This window comes from Calonectris borealis, chromosome 2 (assembly GCF_964195595.1).
Source record: "Calonectris borealis chromosome 2, bCalBor7.hap1.2, whole genome shotgun sequence".
NCBI classification, from domain to species: domain Eukaryota; kingdom Metazoa; phylum Chordata; class Aves; order Procellariiformes; family Procellariidae; genus Calonectris; species Calonectris borealis.
In genome coordinates, this window is record NC_134313.1 from 25,439,095 (window position 1) to 25,466,060 (window position 26,966).

Genomic DNA, 26,966 nt, shown 5'->3' on the forward strand with positions numbered 1-26,966 from the left:
AATGTTAAAGGTCTCTCATGGGCACTGAATTGAGTCCATATACTATTGAAAAAGAATGGTTTCAGTTAACCTGTCAGTGGCTTGAATTTATTCATCTAAACCTCCAAGAATTTCCTATGTAAAGCACGAGCAGTTGTGCTCATTACTCACTGATACATGTTTTGGGACTCATCAAGAAGAAAGGTGTAAAATGTTCTAACTATGATGTTCCTTTTGTTAGGAAACCAGATTTAACCCTAACAGTTACATTTGAGTAAGTTTTTATAGCTTTAATTCCCTCCTAAAGCCATATATGTATTGTAATGGGCACTCAGGTTATGAGTGACTCATGTAACTGAGAGCAGAATGGAGAGGAGTGGGAGGTTTTGGAGAATTAATCAGATGCAAAGATTTCACAATTATGTGCTTAATTTTCAGGATTGATTCAGGTTGTTTTCCTTCAATTGAGAAAGAGTCACATCCCTAAAATTGATTCTTATTTTTTATTTTTAGCCCTTTCTGTGAACATTTTATGGTATGGGAAGTTGCCAATTGTAATGTAAATATTTTTTGCTGTTCAAACCTTCGTATTATACAGCTGTAAATAAATGGCCAGGTTGAATAGAGTCTTTATGTCTGTATCCTTCGAGAGAGATATAATATCATTACAAATAGTGCGCTCTGAATTGATTTTATGCCTGTTACGAGAGTTGCTCGTGTGATGAGAATGCCTTCTGACAAACTGACATGTTTTGATAGGTGCTGAAGTAATTGTACAGATTTTTTTAATTAAGCAAAATTTGCAAGTGGTGTATTCTATGGAAGGTTAATCCCAATATCAAAGTTTAAATGTTAGTTTAGGCATTACTAAACATGACCAATCTCTTCTCCCGTGCATTTTTTGAAGTATGATGTGAATTGGATGCTGAGGCTGGGCAGCTGTATTATGGGAATGTAAAGTAACTCGTTGCCTGGCAGCTCGCAAGAAACATGTCTAAATATTTATTTCTGTGGATCTTTAAAAGAACGAGCTAACAAGCAGCTCTTCCTGTATGTTTTCTTTTACATTTTAATGTCTCTATTATGTGATGAATGCTTAATTATTTTGGAATATTCAAACAAGGAATTACTACTTCAGTACTCCATTTTTGTTTTTCTTAGACATTTAGTGGTTGACAGCTATCTGCCACTTAGACAACCACCAATAATCAATTATTTCTATATGTAGGCTTATTTATTCATTCATACAGAAGTTTCTTTGGTTAATCATATATTAATTATGAGAAGTTGGTGTCCGTCTTCTGAAACCTTAAAAAATAATTACTATAATTATTCCTTTATATTTTTACAATGTTTATATAGTTATTTTAAAGGAACTAGTGAGTCATTTGAGTTATTCTGTATTTTAAACGTGGTACACTTGGCTATATTTTTCTGAAGGTTTTTATATTTACTTTCATGCATCTTTCATGTGTTTGTAAGCATATGATATATCTATGTATGTGTGTATATATATATGTAACTTTGCATGACAGTGTTAAAACTTTGTTTTCATAGCATTTTTCCTGTAAGCCAAAGAACGCTTGACATATGTGCTAATTAAGTTTGATTGCAGTCCTTTAAGTGTCCTGAAGTTAGAAATACGTAAAGATGACTTTGTCGAGTGAAATATGGCTACCCAAGGGGCATAAACAGCTTTTTAAGAGCATATTGTTAAAATCCACAGCAATTTAGAGCCAGAAACCAATTATAGGAAGAGTAAACATAGGGAGGTAATTGTGAGCAGCAAGTCGTTGTTACTAGGTACATCAATTAGAAGGAAGTAGAAAAAAAGCTTAAACGCTGTTTCATGACATATGTCTATTGAATTTGATGGGATTTGAGTGTGTGCTGAAAGTTAAGTCTTTACCTGTTTTGCTGATGGGTCTAAGCTTAAATGTGTGCTCAGTATTAAGCATATACTTGAGTTGTAGTTGGGCTTTGTGTGTGTTAGGAACTTTTGCAAAATCCTTGTTCTTGACCAAACTATATTATGTGTTTATGTAGCTACTACAGTGCTTTTACAAAAAGATAGCTGCGACTACAGCTGCGTTTTTCAAAGGTGATGATGAGGTGTTAATAGTAAATGAAATTATTTTACAGGATACTAAATTTTGCCAGCATGTAAATCTTCCTTTAATGTATTGCAGTCTAGTTAGCTGTCTCTGGTGCCCTCTAGTGTTCTTTTTACATGAACAAACCATAGTTAAGGAGATTTTAAAGGCAAGCTGCCATATTTGCTTATCTTGTTTAGTTTTTTCTTTATCAGTCTTCATCCCTTTTTTTCTTATGAATGTTAAAAATGCAACAGAAAAATCCATTAATCTTTATCACCTTGGCTCATTAGCTTCTATCGTGATGTAGACTCAGGTATGATGTGCAAGGCCATCTTCTTGTGTGATGATGAGATCTTTTATGTTACAAGCATATTGTGAAGTCTTGCGTGTTGTTTTTGCTGAAGTCTTTTTGAATTGGATGTCCTGATAATCAAGTCTCTATAATTGCATTTTCATGCTTTAAGGGTTGTTTTGTTAATCTTCTAACTTATTTTGGTAAATAAGGAGATCCAAACAGCTAGTCCCATAGGGTTACAGGTTATCGGTAATGTTTTACTTGTAGTTACTTTATGCTGTAATGTTGTTCAGAGTTTCTGTAGTTTATTGTATTTTCTGTAGCATTTCAAGAGATATTAGTGCTCTTGCTCATGCGCTTTTTCTGTTGCTGTCTACTGGTGTATCAGAAACCCCTGTCAAATACAAGTTTGGTGCTTATTACTTGTACACAAGAGAACGGCAGACAGTGTAATTCCAGAGTTAGCTGGCTGTATTGCTTGATTCTTGGATCTGTTTTCATAAACAGTATGAGAACATGACACTTCAGCTTTAATACCTTATATTTTTTTCCTGGTTAAAATTGAGATTGTGTTTGTTTTTATTTAATCAGTGAGTTTACCTTTTTTAACAACAGATCAGAAATTCTACATCAATATTTACGAACTGTAGAGCATGAATCAGAATTTGTACGAAGAAATCACTTTCATCTCTCGTGTAAATGTGTGCTTACATAACTTGGATCCACTGGATATTTTTATAAAGTTACTTTTTCAGATCCGGTATAGTCTACTGCCGTATTAGCTAAATCTCATATTTGTGAGAAATACTGGAATGATAGTTCTGGAAGCAATCTGGCTTAACCCACAAAATTAATTATTTTGGGGCACGCACAGGCCCCCAAAAAATTTTATATTGCGCTCTCTCAATATATCATTCCTGATCTAGGGAAAACACTGTTGATCAAAGTTGTCATGTACTTCTGTTTTTGGGACAACTATTCTGTTAGTACCAAGGTGGGCTTTTGTGATCCTTAGTCTTCTAGGTACTAGAAGATAACTGTTCTCTTTGCTGAGAGACAAGAGTAAGGTAAAGGCTTTTGACACTCTTGGACTGGAAAATGAAATGCTATTCTTTGGAACAAATCCAGATACTTGATTTGACTGAAGAAATAAAATATAAATGTTTTTAATGAAGCAGAAGATATGACAATGGTCACTTAGGACTCCATTTCATACTTGTTCTTACTGTTAGCCATCACTTTTTTTCACTAACTTCTAAAATAAAACTTTTAAGCCTGAGGAAAATGTTTCTTTCATTTCTGATTTCAGTTTTAGTAAGTTTAGTAAGTTTAATATCCATTGCAAGTGGATATTAATATTAGTCAAGCAAATCTGTAAATCAAATGTAACTGTGCCTTAAGCTCAGAGATTTGCCTGCCTGTATGTTAGAGACGCTACATTTATAGTGCTTAATAGGAGAAATAGCAGTACGTTGTGAGTCGGTTTTGCATTGTATTGCAGTACTGAAAGAAGCACTTGGACATAATAACTTTAATTGTTCTGGCACTTTTAAAATGCAATGCAAAAAGACACTTTTGGACTTAACTTTCTGAGTACCCTTGTTAGAAAGGGAAAAATATAACTTGTAAAAACCACTGGGGTTAGCAAGAACATTGTGGGGGGGGGCGAGGGGAAGTAAAGAAAATTCAGATTGCCACCAGGAGGAGCAGTACTAAAATACTCTCGTTTATTTAGACAGTCCTCTAGTGCTGTAGCTGTAAAGTATCTGCATCTTTGGGAATATCATAATTTTTTTAAGGGTAGGTTACTAAATATAGTGTTTTAGAATGCAACTAAAAAACCCAGAAAGGACGCAAATGAAGAACTTTAATATTTTTACAAATTATAATCTGGAAAAGAATGATTCCTTTGACACTTGAAATTTTAATCACAGATTTGGATCTGTGTCCCAGTTTCAGTATGTTATGCTGTTAGCCAGACTCTCTGAATCAAAATTAGATCTATTTTTGTGTCTCGTAGTTGAGACATAATAGAATAATTTTCAGGAGCTGGTGTATTGGTATTGCTACTAAATACAATTCTCAGTATCTGCTTAGACCAGCCATTACAGAAACAGGCACTTGGGCAATGTAGCTGGCTCGTGCACTTAGGTCTATACTGGAGGCAAATTATCTGCTGTGTCAGTAAGAAATAGGAAGTGCCAGACCTTGTAGGGTTTGGGGGCTTGGGTGGGATTTTTTTTCTTTTGGTTTGTTTTTTTTTTTGGTGTGGTTTTTTTTGTTTTGCTTTTGTTGTTTGTTTGTCGCTGCCCCACCCCCCCCCTCCCCACCCCCCCTGAGTAATAGATTTTACCCATATAGAAAATGTGTATACTCCATCACATTATTCCTGAAATGCTGTGATGTTGTGCGTATAATCTAAATCAGACTTTGGAAAGGAGTGGGATTTCCCATTAATGTTTTCAAATATTTGTATTCCATATGAATTTTATAATTCATTAACTGGATTGTCATTAGTTCTCTGTTTCACGTTCCTGGCCCATTATTGTCACTTATTCAAAATGCTATTGTATCTCTTCATGATATTAGCTCCCCCACCCACTTAGTGGTTAAGTATGTACTCTACAGATATTTTTCTACATAGTATCAACAAGTTATTTTGCTCATTCTTGTGACAGAGGTTTTTAAAGAGAACTAAATACTTGAAATAAGCCAAGTTGATTTTTTGTTTCTGAGGTGGACTTCCAAAACTATATTGGAGGGTTGTTTAATTCCTAAATTGAACGGGTGTCTTCATCTGGGTGCTGTGTGTAATGCAAGATGCTGGGCATGATATTTAGTTAAGGGTGATCAGCACAAATCCTTGTTGATAGTCCATTGCAAAACAACCAAATCACTTTCTATAAAATGTACTGATTTTGGAACCCAAGGAGGTATAATGGGTCATGAAAATCACCGAGATACTCAAAACTGGCTGCTGATGCAAAGCAGGAGTGTGGGCCACATTTCTGGTATATCCATCCTGCTGTAGCCCTGTGAGAAAGAAGAAAGTTTTTATTCTTCCTTTATACGGAACATTTTTTATTTTGTAATTTCTTTTAAAGTTTTAAACCTGGAAGTCTAGCAGTGCAACTAGGTCACATGAAGCTATAAAACTAATGAATAAACATCTAAATGATTGCTTCTTACCTATGTTTTTTTTAAATGATCTGCTGCATTCTAACAAATATTTCTTCATAGGATGAAGATGAACTGGACTCTCACACCATGGTGAAGACCAGTTCAGAGAGCGCTGGTACCATGAGGGCCACAAGCACAATGAGCGAAGGTGCTCAGACAATGATTGAACACAACAGTACTATGTTAGAATCGGACTTGGGGACCATGGTAATAAATAGTGATGATGATGAAGAAGAAGATGGGACCATGAAAAGTATGTTGTTAATTTACTTTTCTTTTAATAACGTAATATGTTTTCTCATACTGCATGAGAACATTGTATCATCAGTGGCTTTTAAGCGACAAGTTCTGTGGTTAAAACAGGAGGAGAGGGCTATTTGTGTCTCTTAAGTACTCTCTATAGTTTGTGGAGAAAAAGTTGACTATAGTGGCAGATGCAAAGCAGAAGCCTGGTTTTGGTGCTTTCCTAAGTCTCTCTGGAAGACTAAAATTAGCCTTCTGTGAATTCTCCCTTCTACTGCTTGTCTCTTGCTTTTTGCCTCCTGTCTCACATACATTTGGACCAGTTCCTTGGAGCTAACCTGAAGTGATGTGATTATGTGAGAAGCTGCTGCTTCAATGTCAGTGGTCCTGGGAACTCATCATGACTCTCCATGGGTTCAGTAATCAGTATACATCTTGCTGCAAAATTATTTTGTAACTCATGATCAATTAGCAGATTTTTATTTTATAACTGAGTGTTATTATTTGAACATATGTTGGAATGTAATTCAGTAATGCTTGATTTAAGGCAGTGATCAAAAGATTGTTGAAACCTAAGTAAAAAGTGCAAATGGACTTCAGCATGTAAGGGAGTATGTTACAAAGAGGAAAAAAAAATTGCAAATGTTTTAAAGTATGAAGTTATAAGTTACACTGAAATATGCATAAATACATATTGGTTAAATAGTTAACTTACGTACTTACATACCTACATATTGATGTGCTCATTATTTGGCTGAAGACTACTGCAGAATGAGGCCCGCTGAATTTAATAGAATTATTTGCTTGAATGGGCAGCATGAATAGATGAATCTAACTCAAGCTGTAGGTGCTTGATTTCATGAGGCACAATGTAATGTTTAACTCCAGGCAATTGTTTTTGGGGGGGGAGGTAATAAATAAAGCTAACGTCTCAAGAGTGGAAATCAGTGCCAAATAAATAACTTTACTGAATGCTTTATAGCAAACATAAAGTTGCATTTGTGTTTGCACATATACATCTGATGTGATTTGTGCAAGATTAGTTGGAAGTACAAAGCAGGAATATGTTTTCTTTGCGGTTAATGTACAGCAAATTGGAAGGAAGGAGCGGTTTTGTTGGGGTTGTTTTTTTTTTTGGTGTGGGTTTTTTTTTTGTGGTTGTTTTGTTGGTTTTGGGTTTTTTTTCCTAGTGTTTTCAGCAATAAGATAGCAAACATACGTGTTGATTAGTGATTAGTTTAAGTAGGATTATTCACCTCGTGAAAACACTTAGTACGTGCTTTAATTTGTTTTCATGCTGAAACAGAATATTTGCCTATTAAAGTGTGAGGCTAATGGAGGGTTAGTACAAGTGATCTCAAACTCACCAATTTCAACAAGTTAAGAAAAAGATGAGTGATGCAAAAAAAAAAAAAGGAGAAAGATATTACAAGCAAATTTGGAGTAAAGGATAATAAAGTAATTCTTAGGGTGGAAGTATGATGAAGAAGAGTCTTGTGCAGCCTTTCAAATCACTTCAGGCTTAATAATTATCCATGTAGTTTTTATATGTGCTGAGAGGAAATACCTGTTATTATGCCGAACAGATCAAAAAAGTGTCATTAGGTTTGCACTGCAATCTCTTATCTGTGTCCTATTTATCTACTATGTTGCTGGAGACATCATTTTTAAAATGTACTGTTATTTTCCATTTTTAATTGATTCCAGTAATAATCTGCAGTTAGAAAGGGATTTACCTTTCTACACCTTGGCATTTAGTCAGTATAATTCTTAAACCCATTCTTCCTTCTTGTCAAACAAGAATATATAATCTTTGGTACAGTAGGTTTCCTTCCCCTCCCTTCCCGCCATAGGTGACTGTCTGGAGACCTGTAACTCCAGTGAAGGAAAGACAGCAAAGTGGAGGTAGCTGATGGCAAGTGATGGTTTCCTCATTCAGCTGGCAAGCGACAGATTTGGTTTCAGCACTTACTCGCTGAACTTTCTTATATTTTGCATTAGACACCCATTGATTAAAAACTAGAAATAATTCAAGAATGGGATCTTCACATCTCTCAACTGAAAATAAATATAAATCCACTGTAGCTGGTCCTTCTCTGGTTCTGTGATTCATGTGCTATTGGCTGAAACAGGAGTAATAGCAAGTGTCCTAAATAAATATAACCAGGAAGGGATATACAAATCCTTGCTTTCCCTGAGAGGCAGACATAGATTTTGTGCTTCTTTGTGCTTGACAAAGACACAAGATTTTGGAGATTCGTTGCTTTTTCCAATGTACCTTTATAGGCAAGGTGGGCACTTTCTAGATCTCTGTGTGATTTGATTATAATAAATCAGAACAGGTAGCTTAAAAGTACTCTTTGATACTTCTGAATAATAGAACATTGCAAGCAAGAAGCTTGGAGAAATAAACTCAGTTAACTATAGAAAAGGGATTTCATTTCCTTCCTAGAGACACAAAATATTTATGACAAACTTTTTTTTTTTTAATTGCTCTTGTGTTTAGTTTCACGTTTTGTTTCCTTCTGCCTTTTGTTTCCCTGCTCAAGGACAAAATAAGAAACAATAATAAGTTTTTATTTATAAGTGCCCATGCTCAGAGGCCTCTGGGAGCCATGACAGAAAATAACTAAAACCATATTTTTTTCACAAATAGGGAATTGTGCCCAGATAAAATTGGGATTTGGAACAAAAAGAGGCCTGTCATCCTACCCCAACATACAATATACAGCCTAGCATTAAAGAACATTTATGCCTTCTTGCTTAGTATGCCTGTGCGTTTTCTGAGCAGAGACTATGTGGTATGTACCTAGACGGAGGGAAGAAAATGCAAAATACAGAGAGGTAGGAGGACAGAGCTTAACTTTTTAGGAGGTTTAACATGGAGTGGAAGAAGGAGTGGGATTGATGGAAGGTAGTACTACTTTTGTTCAGCTGCTCGGATTGTACTTATTTTCATGTAGAAACTTTCTTATATCTCAATTCAGAGAGTGATATTCAGACCAGCTTCCCTGCATTCCCTTTGTGACTTTTCGGCAAGGCTTAGTGTTAGGGCATTCTGGTTCACCAAGAATACTTCTGATTGTTCTCCTTTCTCTTTTTCATTAACACCACCTCACGCTGCTTCTGCCCCCCCCCTCCTTTTTTCCCCGCCCTGTTAAATTTATATTTGCCATCTGCTTTGGGCTGGCAAACAAGTTGCTGCTTCTTGTCATTTGGACTTCTTCTGGGTTTCTAACTGTTGCTTCAGACTTCAGTGAAGCTTCTAGATAGTTCATGGTTGGTAATGAATATATTAAAAGAAGAGGACAGTGACCTAATGAAGTAGCATTGGACAGATAGAATGTAGAAAAGTGGAAAAGTTTTTGTTTTAGTACTTTTTGCCCTATAAGACATGAAATGTTTTAGGTTTAGTCAGTGTATTTCTTAAATGTTCTTCCTTCTTATCAAACAGAAGAATATAATCTTTGGGACAGCAGGCTTCCTTCCCCTCCCTCCTCTCCCACTGGTAACTGTCTTGAGACCTGTAACACCAGTGAAGGAAAGCCAGCAAACTGGAGGTAGCCTGATGGCAAGTGATGGTTTCCTCATTCAGCTGGCAAGCGACAGGTTTGTTTCCAGCACTTACTTGCTGAACTTTCTTGTGTTATTTTATTATGGGATCCTTGATTACAACGGGACATGCCCCACGCTGTAGAACCTACATTTTGAAAGGAGAATTCATGAGTTGGTTTTATTTATTTATTATTTTTTAATGATTTCAGTCCATCCAGTGTAAGAGATTGTGCCACGCTGCAAGTTAGTCTCCTCTGTAATAGGAGGTGGATGCTTGGTTGGCTCTGGAGTGGTGCTTCGTAGCTCTTAGCAATGCCTAAGTCCTACAGCTGGTTTTTCAACTGAAAAGCAAAAGCTATTGATAGTGTTTTATAACAACCTGTGACCCAGGTCCTATAGGAATTCAGCAAGGAAGCTTAATTATGGGCTGGTTTCAGTGATGCTGTAACACAGGCATTGATATTTCATGGATGTAGTTTTGTTAAGGCATGTTTACTGTGCCCACGTTAAGACAGTTTGCTTGATGCCATATGCAAGTGTGGTAGTACTTTACTTCTGTATATATAGAAAGAGATTATAGGTATTTCCAAGCCTATTTCAGTCCTTGAGCCCTCTCCTGTAATTGGTAATAAAGTTGTTCATGTATGCCACTAGTAGTAGAATCTTTTACAAAAGGCAATTTTTTTCAAAGAAAAACATGTTGGCAATTCTGCTTCAAGAGCTGTTGCAAAATGCTAGTTTACCGTGGATTTTCTTTGTTTTGCTGAAAGCAGAAATAAAGTATAACTCAGCTGGAATGAACTAATGGGTTTATAATAGTAGTGTCATTGAGTATTTTTTCTTCTTCTCCAGAAGGTGGAAAAATAGAACAAAAGTTATTAAACCAGTTTTACGAGTCTCGTTCTCAGGAAGCAAAGCAATGTTTTGTATAGGAAACTCTTTTCCCCATTAAAAAGCCTTTAAACTTGAGTTCATAGTCCTTCAAAAAGTCTGTGAAAGCTTCAGCTGGTTGAAAAATATGTGGATTTTCCATTTAAATGCCAGTTGCAATTATTTCTGATAAATAGGTATATTATAAAACAAACAAAATACGGAATGAGGCCTGAATTGGAATGAAGACTTGGGTGCGTAAGTCACTAATGTGAAAACTGCAAACTCGGTAACCACTTTGTTACACAGCTCTCTATAGTCAAACATTTCTTAGATACATCCTTCGGTAAACTCCCAGCTGTTGTGGCCTCAGGAACCTGGTGATCTAGTTTCTGCTGATGCTTCCATGTGATTCAGAAACTAAGTAGACTGACCTTGTCATTCTCTGAGGTGGTTGTCTAATAGGCATGTATTAGCAGCAGAACTCGCCCACTCATAAAATACAGTCACAATTTCTGCTTAAAATGTGGCTGAAGGAAGTAGCTGTGGCAACTTTCTACATGGTAGTTCAGTGTTAAGTGCGTTTGCCTGGAGAATGAGGTCAACATTCCAGGCTCTCTTCAGCCTTACTGTATTCAAAGCTCCTGTCTCCCATTTCCCAGGAGAATTATTGCCACTGCGTTGTAGGCCACCTTGTGTAGTGAGAAAGAAGTGGTAGGAATGTATGAAATATAAAGCCTAAGTAGTATATGTTGTTGTATAAGCTGTTGTAGCTTTTGTAGTAGAGGTGATAGTCCAAAGAAGGCTAAAAGCTAATTGTATTTCTCACTCTAATATATAGTGACAAAGCAATATATTTTGAGGGAATGAAGATACTGACAGGTTCTTCACAGAAGCACTGCAGACAGGAGAGCCTGATCCCCTAACTTCACCGAAGAGGCAGCAGCTGGAAATGTTCCTCAATTGAGTGGCAGATGGAGATTTCTAGGATGGGGAACGCTGTGGAAGCTTGTGGCTTTTGGCAAGAGGAGGAAAGCTTTTCTCTGTAGATTTGCAGCTGCGGAAGAGGTCCAGTGCCCTGATAGTAATGGAGCAAGAGAAAGACATAGAGACTTCCCATAGGAAATTGTAAAAATAAAAAAAACCCACGAAACCCCAAACAAACAAACAAACAAACAAAAAACACCACCACCACCACACGCCCCCTCCCAGTGGGAGTAGTGGGAGACTCCCTTCTGTAGGACATGGACGCCCTTATCTGCTGACCTTACTTGCTATCTAGGAAAAGTTGTTTCTTGCCCAACCCCACAACATTGAAAGACTGCCAGAGCTTGTCCAGTGCTTAGACCATTGTCTGCTGCTGCCCATCCACGTGGGCACGTGCCAGTGATACTGCCAGAGGAGACCTTGAGGGTGACCTCAAGAGAAACTCCAGGGTTATGAGAATGTTCTTGGTCATGATGGTGAAGAGAAAACCTTGGAGGAGTAGATGGATCCTATGGGTCAACACTTGGTTGAGCCTCTAGTGTTGTTGACAGAGGTTTGACTTTTATGACTATGGGGGCCTCTTTGAGGATCAGGGACTGCTGTGGAGAGATGGGTTCTGCCTGACAAAGTAAGGCAAGAGTGGTTTTTTGCCAGCAAGCTGGCCCTGAGTTAGCCAGACCAGCTAATATATACAGAATGTATACGTGGCTCAGCCCAACATAGAGTATAAAAATTAATGGATTTAAAATCAATTTAATATTAATATTATACTTTCCAATACTTACTGGAAATACATCACTACAAAAGCATTTTTCTTTATAGATTACATCAATTGAATTTGATCAAAACATGCATTAGAATGGAATGTGCATTGCTTCTTATTTTGAAATGTGTGTTTAGAATTATTTATTTTAGTTATGATATGTTTTTGAAACAGTATAATAGAGTTGGTGTTACGTCATGGCCTCATTAATTTTACTTTTTGGAAGAAATTCTCTTACGTAACTATTTGAGGACATCCCCATTGGCCATATTCTTATCAGCGGTATTGCTGAGGTAGAAATTATGTTTTCAGTGTCCATGGTGGTCTCTGCATTCCATGGCTTGCCAGCAGTTTCTCAGACTGCTGTTTTTATTGTGGCTTGCTTTCCAAGCCATCTTGAAGTCCTGCAGTGGGCAAGAATAGGGATGATAGAAGGCTGATATTCTTAAATGTTGAAACTGTGGCAAACATTTTTAAACATGATCATCTCTTGTTGAAGAGCAAAGAAAAATGAGAACAACTGGAAAATCCAAATCCTCTTAGAATGGAGCAGCCTATTGCACAATAGATTTTCAGTGCAAGTGTGGAGTGATACTGTTTGTACTGCAGATTTTTTGTGGCAAATACATAGCTTGTGTAAAAAGTAACTTACTGGATAGTTGAATGAATTAATTGTCCTTAAAGGAATCTTTATGTATTTTTACTTCTAAATTTCTTGGTTCTTGAAAGACAGTTGACAAGATACCATTACTCTGTTGTTCATGAAAATTAGAAAAAGTGCTTTCAGACCAAAATGATCTTCTAATAACCTTACATTTTGCAAAAAAAAGTGCAACCTACATCAGTTTACCCTGGCATAAAGAGCCTGAGTGTTCTGTAAAGTCAATACAAAAAAGGTAAGAGCCTTCACAGGGTCTTTAAACATTTTTTTACATTGGGGAAAAATCAAACAACCTTGAAACACCTCTGGTCCCATCGTTTTGCAGGCGTAATATTTCTGATTTTGTGTGTGAGTTTTTATATTTGCAGTGAAGGTAAGCAGCTCTTGTTCTTTTAAATGGATTAATTGTATATTAAATTAGAATCAGAAGTGAGTTCTAAATTCTTATTTATCAAAACAAATAGAACAAATCCTCAAAGTGTAAAATAAATGTGCTTTGCTCATCTTGGAGTAATTTCAGTCCTGTTGTTCCACCTTCCTTAATATCCATTTGATAGCAAGGAATTTGGAGGGGTTGGTTTGTTTTACATATGTAGGCAGTCTTCTATTACATATATAAGGAAGATATTTATAAATAGCTCTAAAACTTAAGAGCAGTCCTTGGAAAATCTTTAGTATTTTCTGTTACCTGAAAGGAGGGAGACTGTCTTACCTGTAATGGACCAACATTTTGATACTTAATTCCTAACAGAGACACTGGTAATCTTCTTGTTTATAAGTATGTCTCAAGGATGAAACATAAGAACAACCATCTCAGCAGAAGAAAAAAATTGGTTGTGAAAGGCCAGCAATGTGGTGTCCTATCTTTTTGGTACGAATAGTTTCAGGGTATTTGGGCAGCGATCAGCAAGTAATAAAAAGTTTGTATTAAGAAAATGCATTGTATTTCTGTTTTTAATTCCACTTCTTTCATACTACTACCTTCTCTTGGATGTGTTTTCTAAATTTATGCTTTGCAAAAGCTTAGATTCTTCCATTTTTGCCCGTTAGTGCTTACTTCTGTAGTTATTTGGCATCCCTGCTGTTTACTTCTCATCCCTTCCTCAATCCCAGACTTAAGAGATCCAGAAACCTTATTCAAGTGATCTTGAGTTCAGTGGGGGCAAACTTGGCTGATTCTGGAGAAGAGGTATCTGCTATGTGGTCTGTTAAATTCAACCTAGAGTTTAGTTCACTGAATATTTTTGTTGTGGTTGTCATTAATTAAAAGATGGTGAGTAGAGATAACTATGATCTGGGATTAGAAGAGAACATGGCAACAACTGAGAGAAAAATCAGCTAAAAAAAATGTGAGGAGGAGGAGGTGTGTATGGAAACATGGCAGACTGAATGGAGGAATCATCGTGGAGTTGAAGAGAAGCAACTGGAATCAAGTGCAGTAAAACCTAGAGCAAGACAGTAGAATACCACATTAAAAAAGCCAGAAGAAATCTTACTAGAACAGAATAATGTAGAAAAAGCAGAAAGAAAAGAACAAGTAAATCAACATGCTATAAAAGATGGCAGTACAAAAATAAGCATTAATGGAAAAATTAGGCCACTATTAATCGTGCAGCAAAATTAGAATGAATTGAAAAATCTTTAGACAGAGGGACTGGGAAGAGATGATGAAATAATAGGTGAAAGAGGAGGGGGGAAAAACACTTAATGAATTAATAAAAACGAATGTAAAGACAGATAAGAAGATCAGCAAGTCCTAGTGATCATGTTAAACACAAGCTCAGAAGATATTTCCAGTGGTTTACCTTTTCACTTGTTAAAACAAGTAGTTCAAATAAAAATTACTAATTATTTTATTATGTTTATAATTAAAAAGTATAGTTCTACTTGTGGGTTGGTTTTTGGTGGTTTGTTTTGTGGTTTCTTTTTTTTTTTTTTCCCAGTTTGGTTATTTATATCACTGATTCTGTTTCATATTTTACTTGTGGAAATGTATTTCATACTTCTCTATGTAGAATGTGCTACACTGCAAGCCAAGTACACGTTTCGTGAGTCAATGCTATGCAGAATATAGTCTCTGAGGTGACAGTTAAGTAGAACTACTAAAAGCATTTTTTATGTTTTATTTATTGTTCTATTCAGTAATGAATTTGCTTTGAAATCCCACAAATGAAAAAAAATTTCAGTCATTTAGGGTTGTTGATAAATTTTTTTTACATTTAGTTTCATGAAAAGGATAATAGAATGGGAGTTCACGCTGATCTCGATCTGCTTTGTAAAGCTTTTGCAGCTGTGTAGATGATGACAAAAATGCCCCAGGGTTTCCACACCATGGAGATAGGGTGCTTTGCAGCCATCTGTAGAGTGTGATCCCATAATTTGTTGAGAATCCTCACTGGCAATGAATTTAATTAAGCAGTGTCTAGACACAGTTTGTGCGGTTGTTTTTTGCAAGTTCTTTTTCTAAATAATTTTTAAATTGCACCTTTGGTGAAACTGATGGAACTCTGTTGCTTTTCTACAAGTGCCCATGGACCAGGCCTTGAAGTTAGGGGCATTCTGCACCCAAAGGGATGCTTAGCACCTTGTGTTATTCAGTCTCTATAACAACAAATAGATATTACATGAAGTAAATTCTAATATTGTTTGTGTGTGCAACTCTGAAATGTCTTGAACATTTCTCCACGTTGTATCTTGCTACAAAAATATCATTCTTCAGCTATGAGCTTTTATGCCAAAGATCCTCAGGGGACAAATGGAGGTTTGCACCACATACAGATTAGTTTCTGTAAAATCCAAGAAAATTAATAAATGGTTTATTTTATAGTGCAGTAAATCTTTAATTTTAAATAGTTTTAACTTTTTTTCTTTTTTCTTTCAACTAAGGAAATGCTACTTCACCGCAAGTTCAAAGACCTTCTTTCATGGACTACTTTGATAAACAAGATTCCAAGAATAAAAGCCCTGAAAACTGTAATCAGAACATGCATGAACCTTACCACATATCAAAAAACGTTTTCCCTGATAACTGGAAAGTCCCTCAAGATGGAGACTTTGATTTCGTAAGTACATTTTTATTGTTTACTTTCTTGCATGCTGTTTATTTTATATGTGCCAAAAATAGTTAATCCCTTTCTATAACTATGTTATTACAAATAAAATAAGAAAACTTTCAAGAATATCATCCAATTATCTAATGCCTCATCCTGGTTGTTGAAATAAGTACATTTGCTTAACACAGGACCTTTTTAATGAGGAGTGGTATGTTACATTATGAATATACTTCTTTGTAACTACTTTTTTTTTTTTAAGTATTTTTGGTTCTTTATAGTTTATGTGTTATAACAACTTTAAAATTTGACCCAGTTCTATTTAAAAAAAAAAATTGCTGCAGGCATGGAATATTGTTGTCATGTTTGCTGTGTATCTCAGTAAAATGATAAGCATTTTAAACTGGATTGGAGCCATTTAATTAATCTCCTTGGAGATGGTTAAGATCACCTACTGTTTTGCACAAGCCAGCTTGTTCATACTATTCCAATAGTGCATATCTCTCTACATAGAGTTATTCTATCTAACACCAGTCTGTCTATTTTAGGGTGGGGTTTTTCCCTCTCAAAAATATGTATAGCTTATTTCTTTTTGCCTATGTTGCAAATTATAACAGGGGCAAAAAGAAAATGTTCCTAAGTTTTAGGCTGCTCTTAAAGTGAAATAAATAATTACTGTTTTGAGACTTGTAGATAATTATACCTGGGTTTCACCTTTGTTAATTTTTTTAACATGTTTGAAGGAAAGAATTTAGTTTATCTGTTGTAGATTAAACATGTTCTTAACTGCTGTGCGGTAGCTAAATATGATCACGTGGCACCTTTTTGAAAGTACACTTGGGATTTGGAGAAAAATGTTGTGTTTAATTTTGGGTGACAGCTGTAGGTGTGGGGTTTTTTTTCCCAGTTTTCACTTACTGCATTTCTACATAAAGCTGACTCTTAAATTTAAACTACCGGAGTAAAGCCAGTTAAATAGCACAGTACAAGCTGTTGCTGCTGGAGAGTTTTGATTAAATTGGAGTTTGGTTTGGGTGGGGTTTTTTAGGCTTTTTTTTTTTTACCATAAAATGCAATAGTCATCATCCTGATAACTGACTAACAAAATAATTATTTGCACTATTCATTGGGAAATAACTGGCCGTTATTTAAGTGGGGTTATTATAGTGGCAATAAAATTGTCCTTAGAACAATTTAAAATTCATCCTATCTTTTCCATTACTTCTTAAGAAATGCAAGCAAAAATGATTCTTCTTGTAAATGCTAAGATCTTGATTCTGTAAGTGTTTATTCATGAATAATTTGCACATGAATAATCCTCTGGAACTTGTTGACATTACTTGTACATCTGAAGTTGCCTTCTTGGAATAGGCATTTGTCCTAGAACCAAACCTGAGGAGTTCTGATCTTCAGAAACTAACTGATCTCTGTGTTGTAGGCAAACCTTGCTAGTGGTCTTAGACTGGGAAGTCAAAGACTTCAGAATCACAGAATGGTTTGGATTGGAAGGGACCTTTAAAGGTCATCTAGTCCAACTTCCGTGCCATGGGCAGGGACGTCTTTCACTAGTTGCTCAAAGCCCTGTCCAGCCTGACCTTGGACACTTCCAATGATGGGGCATCCACAACTTGTCTCCAACCTGTTCCAGTGTCTCATGGAAGTTATGCGATGTGCAGTTTGTCCTGGACTTCCTAAAAAGGCAGTGTTGTAAGGCTTGTGGCTACAAAATGATTCTGATTGAAGACCAAATAGGATTTAAAAAAAAAGTAAATAGCTATTTGCATGGACAGTGTATGTAGTTGGGGGGGGGATTTTTTTTAAGCATGACAAAAGCCAAATACTTCCATAGATAAGCCAGCCTAAGAAAGAGTTTAGGGAGACTCTTCAATAATGGATGTACTGCTTCAGAGTAGTCCACTCAAGAATACATTTCTCTGAAACATCTGGTACCAGCTGATGTCACACAGGATGTTGGTTTTAACAGCCTGCTGGTTTGATCCATAGGCAATTATTATTTATTAGTATATTCTAGAAGCACTTCTGTTTATATTTTAGACAGCAAGCGGCAGTATTGGTAAGTGGCCTGCAAGAGACTTTCTGAAAGGATAAATCAGTGGGCAACATGCATAATGTATTGTCTGCTCTTTGTAAGGTCAACATGAATGTTTTCAGTTGCTGACATGAAGTCTTTAAATGATTGATGAAAGAGATAAATAATGGAAACTTTTTGTACTAGATAATTCCATTCTATTTTGTTTGGAATTAGCCTTAACGGGATCTAGAAAGGGATCGTAACAGTAAATGCTGACAGTCAGCATTTTGCTTAAAAAAGGGGATTGATACACTAGAACTAAAATATAAAAGATCAAAATCTAACTTAATGCTAGAATACTGTAATAGTACTCCAAATTTCTATGTAGAAGAGGAGGGATGCTTTGTAAGTTGGAGGTCACCAAACTCATTTGCTGAATGATACCATTATTCTTATTTACCCCTATATCCTTGTAAGCTGTACATAGCATGCCAGTGCTGGCAGCCAACAAGTCATTTACTTGTGAGCCAGGGCGGAATGACAGTGCCATGCTAAGAGAGATACTCAAGTGTATCGAATGGAAAGACTTACAAGTTTATTTGTGTATGTGTCTGTTCCAGCATAAGCTAAAGAAACAAAATGCATTGAGGTGGGAGGGAGAAGGGAACAGGAGGAAGAAACAATCCTTATAAATCCCTACAACTAATCAGTTTGCTTATTTCTATGTATAAGGTGAGACCTGCAGAATTGGAAGCTAATTCTTGTGGCCAAATGGTGTATTTGCTTTAGGTCACAGTGATATTTTATCCTATTCCTAGTATATTTTACTGTTCGATAAAACAATACATAATTACTTAATTTGTTTAAATATACATATATATGTAATGCAGATATAGCAGTTAGTCTTACCCACTTGCTGCTATTTTTAGATAATGTAAATAAATGGTACAGGAAACTTCTCATAAGGTAGGTAAATGAATGTATAAAATAACGCAAAATGAACTTAGAGCACTAAGTCTGATTTGAAAGTTTTTGTGTGGTCATAGTTTTCTGCCCTGATGTAAATGTTTTAAAAACTCCTTGCCAATGAAAATAGAAGTAAAAGACTTTTCCAAGAAAATAAGATGCTTTGGTCATCAATCTGAGATTTAAAAAAAGTAGTTTTAGCAGCATTTTTTGTTCTGTAAGTACATATTTATGCTTTGTTTTTCACTGTTGAAGTACATCTGTTTTCAAATTCAAAAAAAAGCTGATCTTATTTCTTTTTCACTAATGCCATATGGGAATTTGAGATCCGTCTCTGACTGTTGGTCCTGCGGGCCTTCAGTTCCGTGATCAATCTGTGCTGGTTATTGATGTAATGTTCCATGAATTGATGAGAAAAAATTGCCACTGCAGTTTTGCATTGTACTGAATCAGGTATATTGCAAATAACTAGACTTAATTCTGGTACTGTATAGTCACCTTGAATATTACATTATTCCAAATTTACCCTGTTATGTATGCTTCAGGACTAAGGTACTGTTTTCCATGCATAAGAGGTCTTTGGGGTTTCTATACTACATTTCTTCTTGCTTTTTTAAAAAAAAAACAAAGAACCCCAAACACTTTTGAACATTGTCTTTCCTGTGACTAGGAGTTTGTATAGGGCCTTACTTTTTTTGATCTTTGTTTTCAATTATTTTGTCGTCTATTTTTGTTGTCTCATGATAAATTCTGAAAACCAAAAGTATGGGTCTTTTATATCAGTGAATCTTAGAGAAATATATTTCTGGGGAAGTACTTGTAAATGTTTTGTTTTGTTTTTTTCCACTTCAGCCTTTGAAATGTAAGTGTTGAAGCTCTGATTGGATATAAATCTTAAAAAAACCAAACTAGCGTTTATTCAAACTTCAGTTTTTATATTAAACTTTTAATATATATTTCACACTCAAGGATCATAGTGGATTTTCGTTTTCAATGAATACTATCAGACTATAGGTAATTCTTTTACACATTTACATTCTTTTTAAGGGGCATACAGCAGATGGCAAAATTAAAGCAATATTTTTAACGTTAATTCTGTCAGTTTTACTTGGGGTTAAGTGATGTTTTATTTACAGCAAACCTTGATGCCGGTAGGTCTAATCAAGAAGATACTACTCATAGTGAGGAAAAGCGGCATAATGTCTTTGAATAAATAAAGATGCAGTAAAGCTATATAGTATATGGGTATGTTATTCATAGAAATGTTAATGATGCATGGTCTAAGCAGCTTTTCATAATGAGGCTTAACTGTTTAATGGGCCAACTTTTAGTCTTAGCTCACAAGTCAGCAGTTTGGATCAAAGTTCTGAATTAGAGCAAATGATATGTTTGTTTCGACCATCTAAGTGACTAGTCCTTTTAAGAACACATGTATTCATATGACCATGTTGCTATTATAATAGCTTTGTTCTTTCCACGGGGAATGTTTTCCATGAGATATGTACGCGCTGGAGAGAGCTGTGTATTAAATGAGCAGTATAACTGCAAGGTAGTGTTGAAGCAGCTTGCCCGAATTTCTTTTTGTCTTTCACAGTTGAGGATTTTGTGATATTTTTTGTGGCATTTATCATGTTTTTATGGGCATTATAGAAGATCGTTTTCACCAAAAAAAGTGAACTTTTAAGTTAAGCAAGAAGTGCCCGAAATTTTTATCATGTGGGGAAAACCAGGTAAATCTTAGCTTGCTAGATTAATGTGCTATGTGTACATGTTAAATAACCTGCTGCTTACATTTTTACTGTATAATGACATTTTACATCTCATTAAGATACAAAATTGCTCTGTAAATCCTTCTGCCCCTTAGTAACGTGTGTTAGTGTGGGACACGACGTTAACAAAGGATTTACATGAACTGCAGTGAAGTGATCTCTAACTGATGATAACCTGTGAATTAACATTACTCAGAATGAGTTGCTAAACTTCATTTGCACTGATTGAATATGTTATTTCATTTTAAATGAGTCATTTACTTTTTGTTATGAGATGATAAAATGTAAAAAGGCAAATCTATTTATTATAGCAATACTAGGGTAATGATTTCTGTCTTTAGTAGAATTATTTCCAAACAGGAATGGTGTCCAGATTGTTAAATATTAAACAGTGAACATGTAGATTATGTTTTGCAGTAACTGCAGTATCATGTTTAAGTAGATGCATTTTGGGTGACTTAAAGATTCTGGAATAGCAACAAAAATTTAAAAAGCCATCTGTTACCCTAGGCAGAATATTTCTCTGGGTTTCAACCAGAACAAATACATTAGAATATAATCATTGTGAAATAATAGTATTGCAGATACTGAGCACTTTAGTTAACACTTACAAATGTACAATGTGACAATTGAGTCGGTTAAAAAAATAAATACCATAAAATGACTGAAGGCCATATAGAATTTAATTAAAACTTCAGTATTTCCAATGAAGCTGAGTTAGCTTCATTGGAAATACTTCTTTGTTCAAAACCTTGGCGGGGTTTACTCTGATTTTATTTAAGCAGCAGAGTTTGTTTGGTACAGTCGTCTTTCTAATTAATGGGAATTAATGTATTTAATCTATTTTCAACCATTTGAGATTCTCCTCTAAGTAAGTTGAAAATTTTAAATTAAGTATTAACATATATTCATTTGCTTTGTTTTCAGTTAGTTGCTTGAATATAATAAAGCATTTTCAGATGCTGACAGAAGAACGTTTTCTTAACTAAGCAAATATGAAACTTAGGTTTTTGGGTCTGCATGGGCTGTAGGCATATGAAATAAACAGAAGATTATTTACAACGTCATAGAGCTAATGAAAGTATTATTGGTGTTGGCAGTCTGCATGCAGAATTTCATTAATTTCAGTTCAGAGACAGCTAAGAGAGGAGAGACTGGAAAATGAATATAATGAATATAATATGCTTTATCTAGCTCATTTTGTGAGGACAGTGTGAACCTCAGCAGTGGAGGTTTTCTGTATCTCTTACAATAGGTGGCTTCCTGTGTGTTGAGTGGTTATTTAAAAAAATGAAAGGTGTGGGGCTAATTCAATGGGAGAGAGATTCGTATTAGGAGTCTGCTGTGGATGGTTTGCAGGTCATGGTCATGGTTTGTTAGGCTTATCATGCAGCTGTTCAGGCAGACAGTAGGGGAGGTTGTGCCAGCCTGACATGTAAACTAAAAATGTATTATTGGTTGGTGTTTTTTTTTCCATTAGGCAAAGAGAATGGACCAACCTATTACACTTCTCTTTTTAAACTCTGCAAGTCAAATACTGACTGATTTAACTAAATCCTGTTTGTGTATTCTGACCACAAAAGGAGAATTATTTTTCTTGCAGAGAGCGCGGGAATACACTACCTGAGCAGAGTGTTTCTCCAACTGGTATTGAATATAGGATCCTTTCTCTTTGAATATGTCCCTTCCCCTGTTAGTATAGAAGTAAATAATTGAAAATCAACCTAGTAATTTGGTCTTAAATATAACTAAATTGTTTAGGCTATAAACAGAATCAATCCTTTCTGTTTCTCTTAAATTGTAGGATTATTTTAAAGCTGTTACTCTGATCACTGAATCATTCATGCTGAAATTGCCAGTGCTGTACTTTTGCAGTTTTGGAAGGTGAATTGTGCCATCTGACAAAGATTGTACGAATTTTGTATCCTAAAAGAGCACAGAAGACACCCTTCTAGGCCAAAAAGCTTTTTGCATTCTTACATGTGAAAAACAGAATTAAAGATTTTTACTTATCATTGACATGTCGTCTGAAGATAAGACAAGAACTCAGGCTTGAATTGCAGCAATTTATTTGAAGTTATATAGTAAGAAGAACGTCTAATAGGATAACAACGTATGACAGCAGATTGCCTCAGAGGGTTGCAGAAGTTGCCATTATTGTGAGTGTTGAAGACCTGGTTAGATAAACACGTCAGAAATAGTTTTGGTGGAGTTGATCCTCTTGGAGCTGAGGATTGTTGTAGGTGACCTTCTCCTGTAAATGTTTCTGATGGCCTTATTTCCTATGGCTTTTTAAGCTACTGCTGATGGCTGATGTTTGTAATCATAAAAGATGTTGAGAACACGTAGGTTTTACAAGCTCAAGCTCTCAAAAATAGTGACATACTTAATTTATTTATTAGGAGCATCAGTATTTTGGAGGAGCTAGACCTTGGGTAACCTTGACAATTTTCGCAATTAGCAGTCACCTGTTATTTCCAAACATGAGTCTGCCTCTGGAAAATTTCAGCCAACATTCAGTCAATAAAACTTAACCATGTTTTCTCTCCCAAAAGTTTAAAGCATCCCTGCTATCTTATTGTATCATGTCAAATAGTTTCAATGTGCAATGTGTTTTTTAATTACAAAATACTTTCTAGTGAGAAGACATTTTAAAACTTATTTTTCAGCTAACTTTCAAATTCTTGGTATAGAGTTAAGAATGAAACTACTTCAAAGAGTTTAAATGCTTGCATCATCTAATTCCCTTTTTTTTCTCATTAGCTCAAATAGAGAGACTAAAGTGTAGCTCTAGTGTATATATTCAGTTATACGGCAGGTTTGTAATTTGTGCATAGTTTAAGGAGAACAAAGGAAAGAAATGAGTGAAGCTGATGAGCTGGGGCAGCGCTGCTGGTTTAAAGTAACATCTTGTTACCTTAGTAACCAGTTGTCTGTACTAATATACCTCTCTGAGATCATTGTGTAATAGCTAAGTAATGTGTATTGCCTAGAAAGATCTTTGAAATACTTGGAAAAAACAGTTTTGGCTGGGCAAGTTTTAGATGATCCTTTTTTGTCCATCAAAACAATTCAGTTTCAGGTCTCTGTATTCTGTTTCTCTTACAAAAAGGGGTGTGGGGGCGAGATACTTAATCCAAATAGTTTTCGTGTTGCATGAATCACTGTTAATGTCAAGACAGCATACCACACCTTTGTGTGTAATGTCTGATCCCCAAACTGAGTCCTGACACCACGAGGTGCATGTTCTACTTCAGGGTTTCAGCAAAATTCTTTGAAATCATCTCTATGACAGTATCATGAAGATTTACTACCAAGAAACAAAATCAGTTCTCCTACTCTTTGCTATGATGATTAATGATAATGAAAAGAAGTAAAAATAAAACTTGCCTCAGGAGAGTGGGCGACTGGAATTTTGCAAGACTGTTTTAAGTTAATTTTTGTAAGTCCTTAGTTTTGAAGAGGATTTCCTCATGATGTTGTTTGGTAAAGAACATGGGATGGGTTTTTTTTTTTTCAGTTTAGCTTTTTTACCCCTTTTTTTTTTTTAACTGAACTCAATAGGAGCATGAGAACTTGTCAGATAGGATTCTGGCAATTTAACAGAAAAAAGTTTTTGGATTAGTTCAGTGTCCGTGTGGCTAACTGTCAATAATCAAAAAGCTTCTATTAGATTTCTGTGCCTCATGTTTTGATCAGCAGCCAATAAGTACCATTTGTAGACTATATATTAAGCATAGATGTTAACAATATTTCGTAAACAAAATACTGGAAATTAAATGGCTGACATTTAATACTATCGAGCTTTATGAAGAATGGAAAAAATTCTGTGCGGTTTTTGTTTGCAAATAACTTGAAGAATTTGAAGAAAGAGGCTTCTGCATTAAGGCATTGACTTCAAACAGAGGGCTCATAATACTTGGAGTTCTTTGTTATTTGGAATGAATATCTTCAGATATCTGATTAGGTTGGACTTAGTACACATTTACCAAAGCCAGGGATTGCCCAGAGTATTTTGGTTTACATGTAAATTTTATTTCCTTTTCTTATAACTTGCATAACTCAGAGATAAAAGGGAACTCCTATGAAACTTGAAAGCAAAATCTGTATTTCTGTAAGAATACACTTACTATTCTCATTTACTTGTATTTTAGTAATGTGTGAAATTTATACATTAAAATGATCTAAATGTCATTCTTTTACATTAGATCTCTGCCTATAGATGCCGTAGCCCACATCTACTTTTGTTTATTGGGAGTTGTAGCATTGCTATGCACTAGTCATTTTATTTTTAGTGAAAAAAGTGAGGCTTTTTATAGAGATGTGTTCTGTGTAAAGCTGTAAGCTAGCTGTTTGGAGGCTTGATTTTTTTCATTTACTGTTGTTGTTATTTGTGTCTGGATAAAAGTGTGCCTCATGGACAGCACCAGTACCTAAAAAGATAAAAAAACGTATGTAAAATCACCCAAGGTCAGTGGGGGACCCAACAAAACCACAAAATTAATTTGGCAAGTTTTTTTATACCTATTTTATAGTGTTATATGAGTAACAATTTAAAAATAAAGCTATGCAAGCCCAATATATAAAGCTGCAGCTATTGTCAGACTCTCTATAGAAGGGTTAATCTCATACTTCCTAAAGTCAGTGGCAAAGCTCCTACTGACAGCAATGTTAAGTTTAGCTGCTCAGATTATTAAAGAAACCACTTTTATTTGTGTGTGTAAATGTGAAACTGCATTTAGGTTTAGGGTTAGAAATTTCACAGCTTAGACTGTTTCTGTCAGTATTCCTTAGTTTAGGGCAAGTATGCCTCGTTCCTAGGAAAGAAATACTTCAAAAATTAACGCTACTTGAAGATCTCGGTATTGCTTACGTTTACAGTGTTGACAGTAGGAGTTGTGCAGATATAAGAATACTAGTAAGAAAATTTAGTTTCTTAACCTAAATAAGATGTACCATGACAAAATTGCTTCTGCAGGAAAGCTCTAAAGATTACAGTAGCATAGTTATAGCTGTTTCAAAAAGCTGCTTGATGCTCAGCTGAGGACCTTGACTGCATTTCCCTGACAATTTTTAGTGTGCCATAGAGAGAACTAAAACAATTTAGCTTAAACCATTTTGAAGAATTTAACTTATTTTACTTTGCATTGCAGCCGACTAGGGTCATGGACAAGGTTAGGTCTTCAGCTGAGAAGCAAGAACTTTGCAAACTGTGCAACCTTGACTGCATGATAATGTATGAGCATGCTGTAGTGCTTGTAGATGTGAATTAGGTGGAACTTTCTAAAAGCATGTTTGAATTTTTTTTCCCTCATGGTGTCACTACAGCCCAATAGATTTAGTTGTTTTTTATATTTGAATATTCTTCTTTCAAGTAAGAATGGAGGAAAAAATGTTCTTAGAAGGCACTTACAGACCAGACTTCTCCATTACCCCAAGAAGTTCTCTTAGTAAAAATAAGCTGTCCCAAAATGACTCTCTGTCTTATTTTGTTGAAGATTGTGCTTTTTGGCATAGGGAATTACTTTAAGAAGTGTGTGAATGGAAGTGGAGGCTTTCTTACTAGGAGCTTCTTGGGAATTGGTCCCACTGGAACCTGGAGGAGGTGCTTATATTTTTTGAAGGTAGTTCTTCATGTGCTTCTAGTGCAAATGTTTGGGGCTTTTTTTCCTGCGGTGTCAATTGGATTATCACTTTCACAGAATGATCATTTATTTTTCGTTGAAATTAATCATTACTTTAAGATTGCCATTAATTATAGTCACATGTTCTAAATATCATCCACACACAAGAAGAATGTGCACTCTACAGAGATGGATAATCACCTCAAGATGGGAACTATTGTCCTGATAATGTTCACAGAGATAGAAATGTGATATTTCCATGGTGCTTGTGATGTGTGTATAGGGTGGAATGGGCTTTTTATTTTGCTTTTGCAAAGTTAGAAATTTCATTGCTATTTCTGTCTTTCTAAAGAGTTTCCATTAACTAATGGAATACCACTGTGAGTCAAGATAAAGAGACCGATGTAAGCAAGCCTATATTCAGACAGATTCAATTAAAGTAACGAAGATATTAAATTAAAAAATGAAACTGACACTTGTCCTTTGGGATTTTGTCTGTGACTAATGATTCACTGAGATGTGAGCACCTGTGTGCAGCCCACCATCAATGCTACTTCTGAGAAACAGAGGAGGAACAGAGGAGAAACGGGTGTGTTGATTGTAGTGCAGCTTGCTGTGCGCATGCTCAGCTGTTTAATTTTTGTTTCTCTTGAGCTGGTTAACTTTCTTGTCATGGGTTTTAAAGAGACCTGGTTTACAGGGGTTGTTTTGCCCTACATTAAGTTCTCCAACAACTGCTAGCATTTTTTGAATGCTGTAACATAGAGCCTTGGAAGGAATGACATCATGGCCAAATAATGCACCTTTCACTTGAGCTCAGTGGTTAACAGGATTGAACATCCAAATTGTGCAGTGCCCTTTTATTTAAAAAACAAAACAAAACAAAAACCAGTTCT

The 26,966-nt window shown here is 35.5% G+C and overlaps 1 protein-coding gene across 4 annotated transcripts in view; it reads left to right on the plus strand.

The window, feature by feature from the left end:
* The window catches only part of STK3 (serine/threonine kinase 3), a 143,813-nt gene that overhangs the window by 78,155 nt on the left and 38,692 nt on the right, over positions 1-26,966 (plus strand). For 3 of the 4 annotated variants that reach the window (XM_075141395.1, XM_075141393.1, XM_075141397.1), the window contains exons 9-10: positions 5,611-5,803; positions 15,516-15,691. In XM_075141395.1, coding sequence (XP_074997496.1) covers positions 5,611-5,803; positions 15,516-15,691 — 369 coding nt within the window. Of the gene's footprint in view, positions 1-5,610; positions 5,804-9,247; positions 9,403-15,515; positions 15,692-26,966 lie in introns of those variants that run through there. The other variant, XM_075141396.1, reaches the window with a different exon arrangement.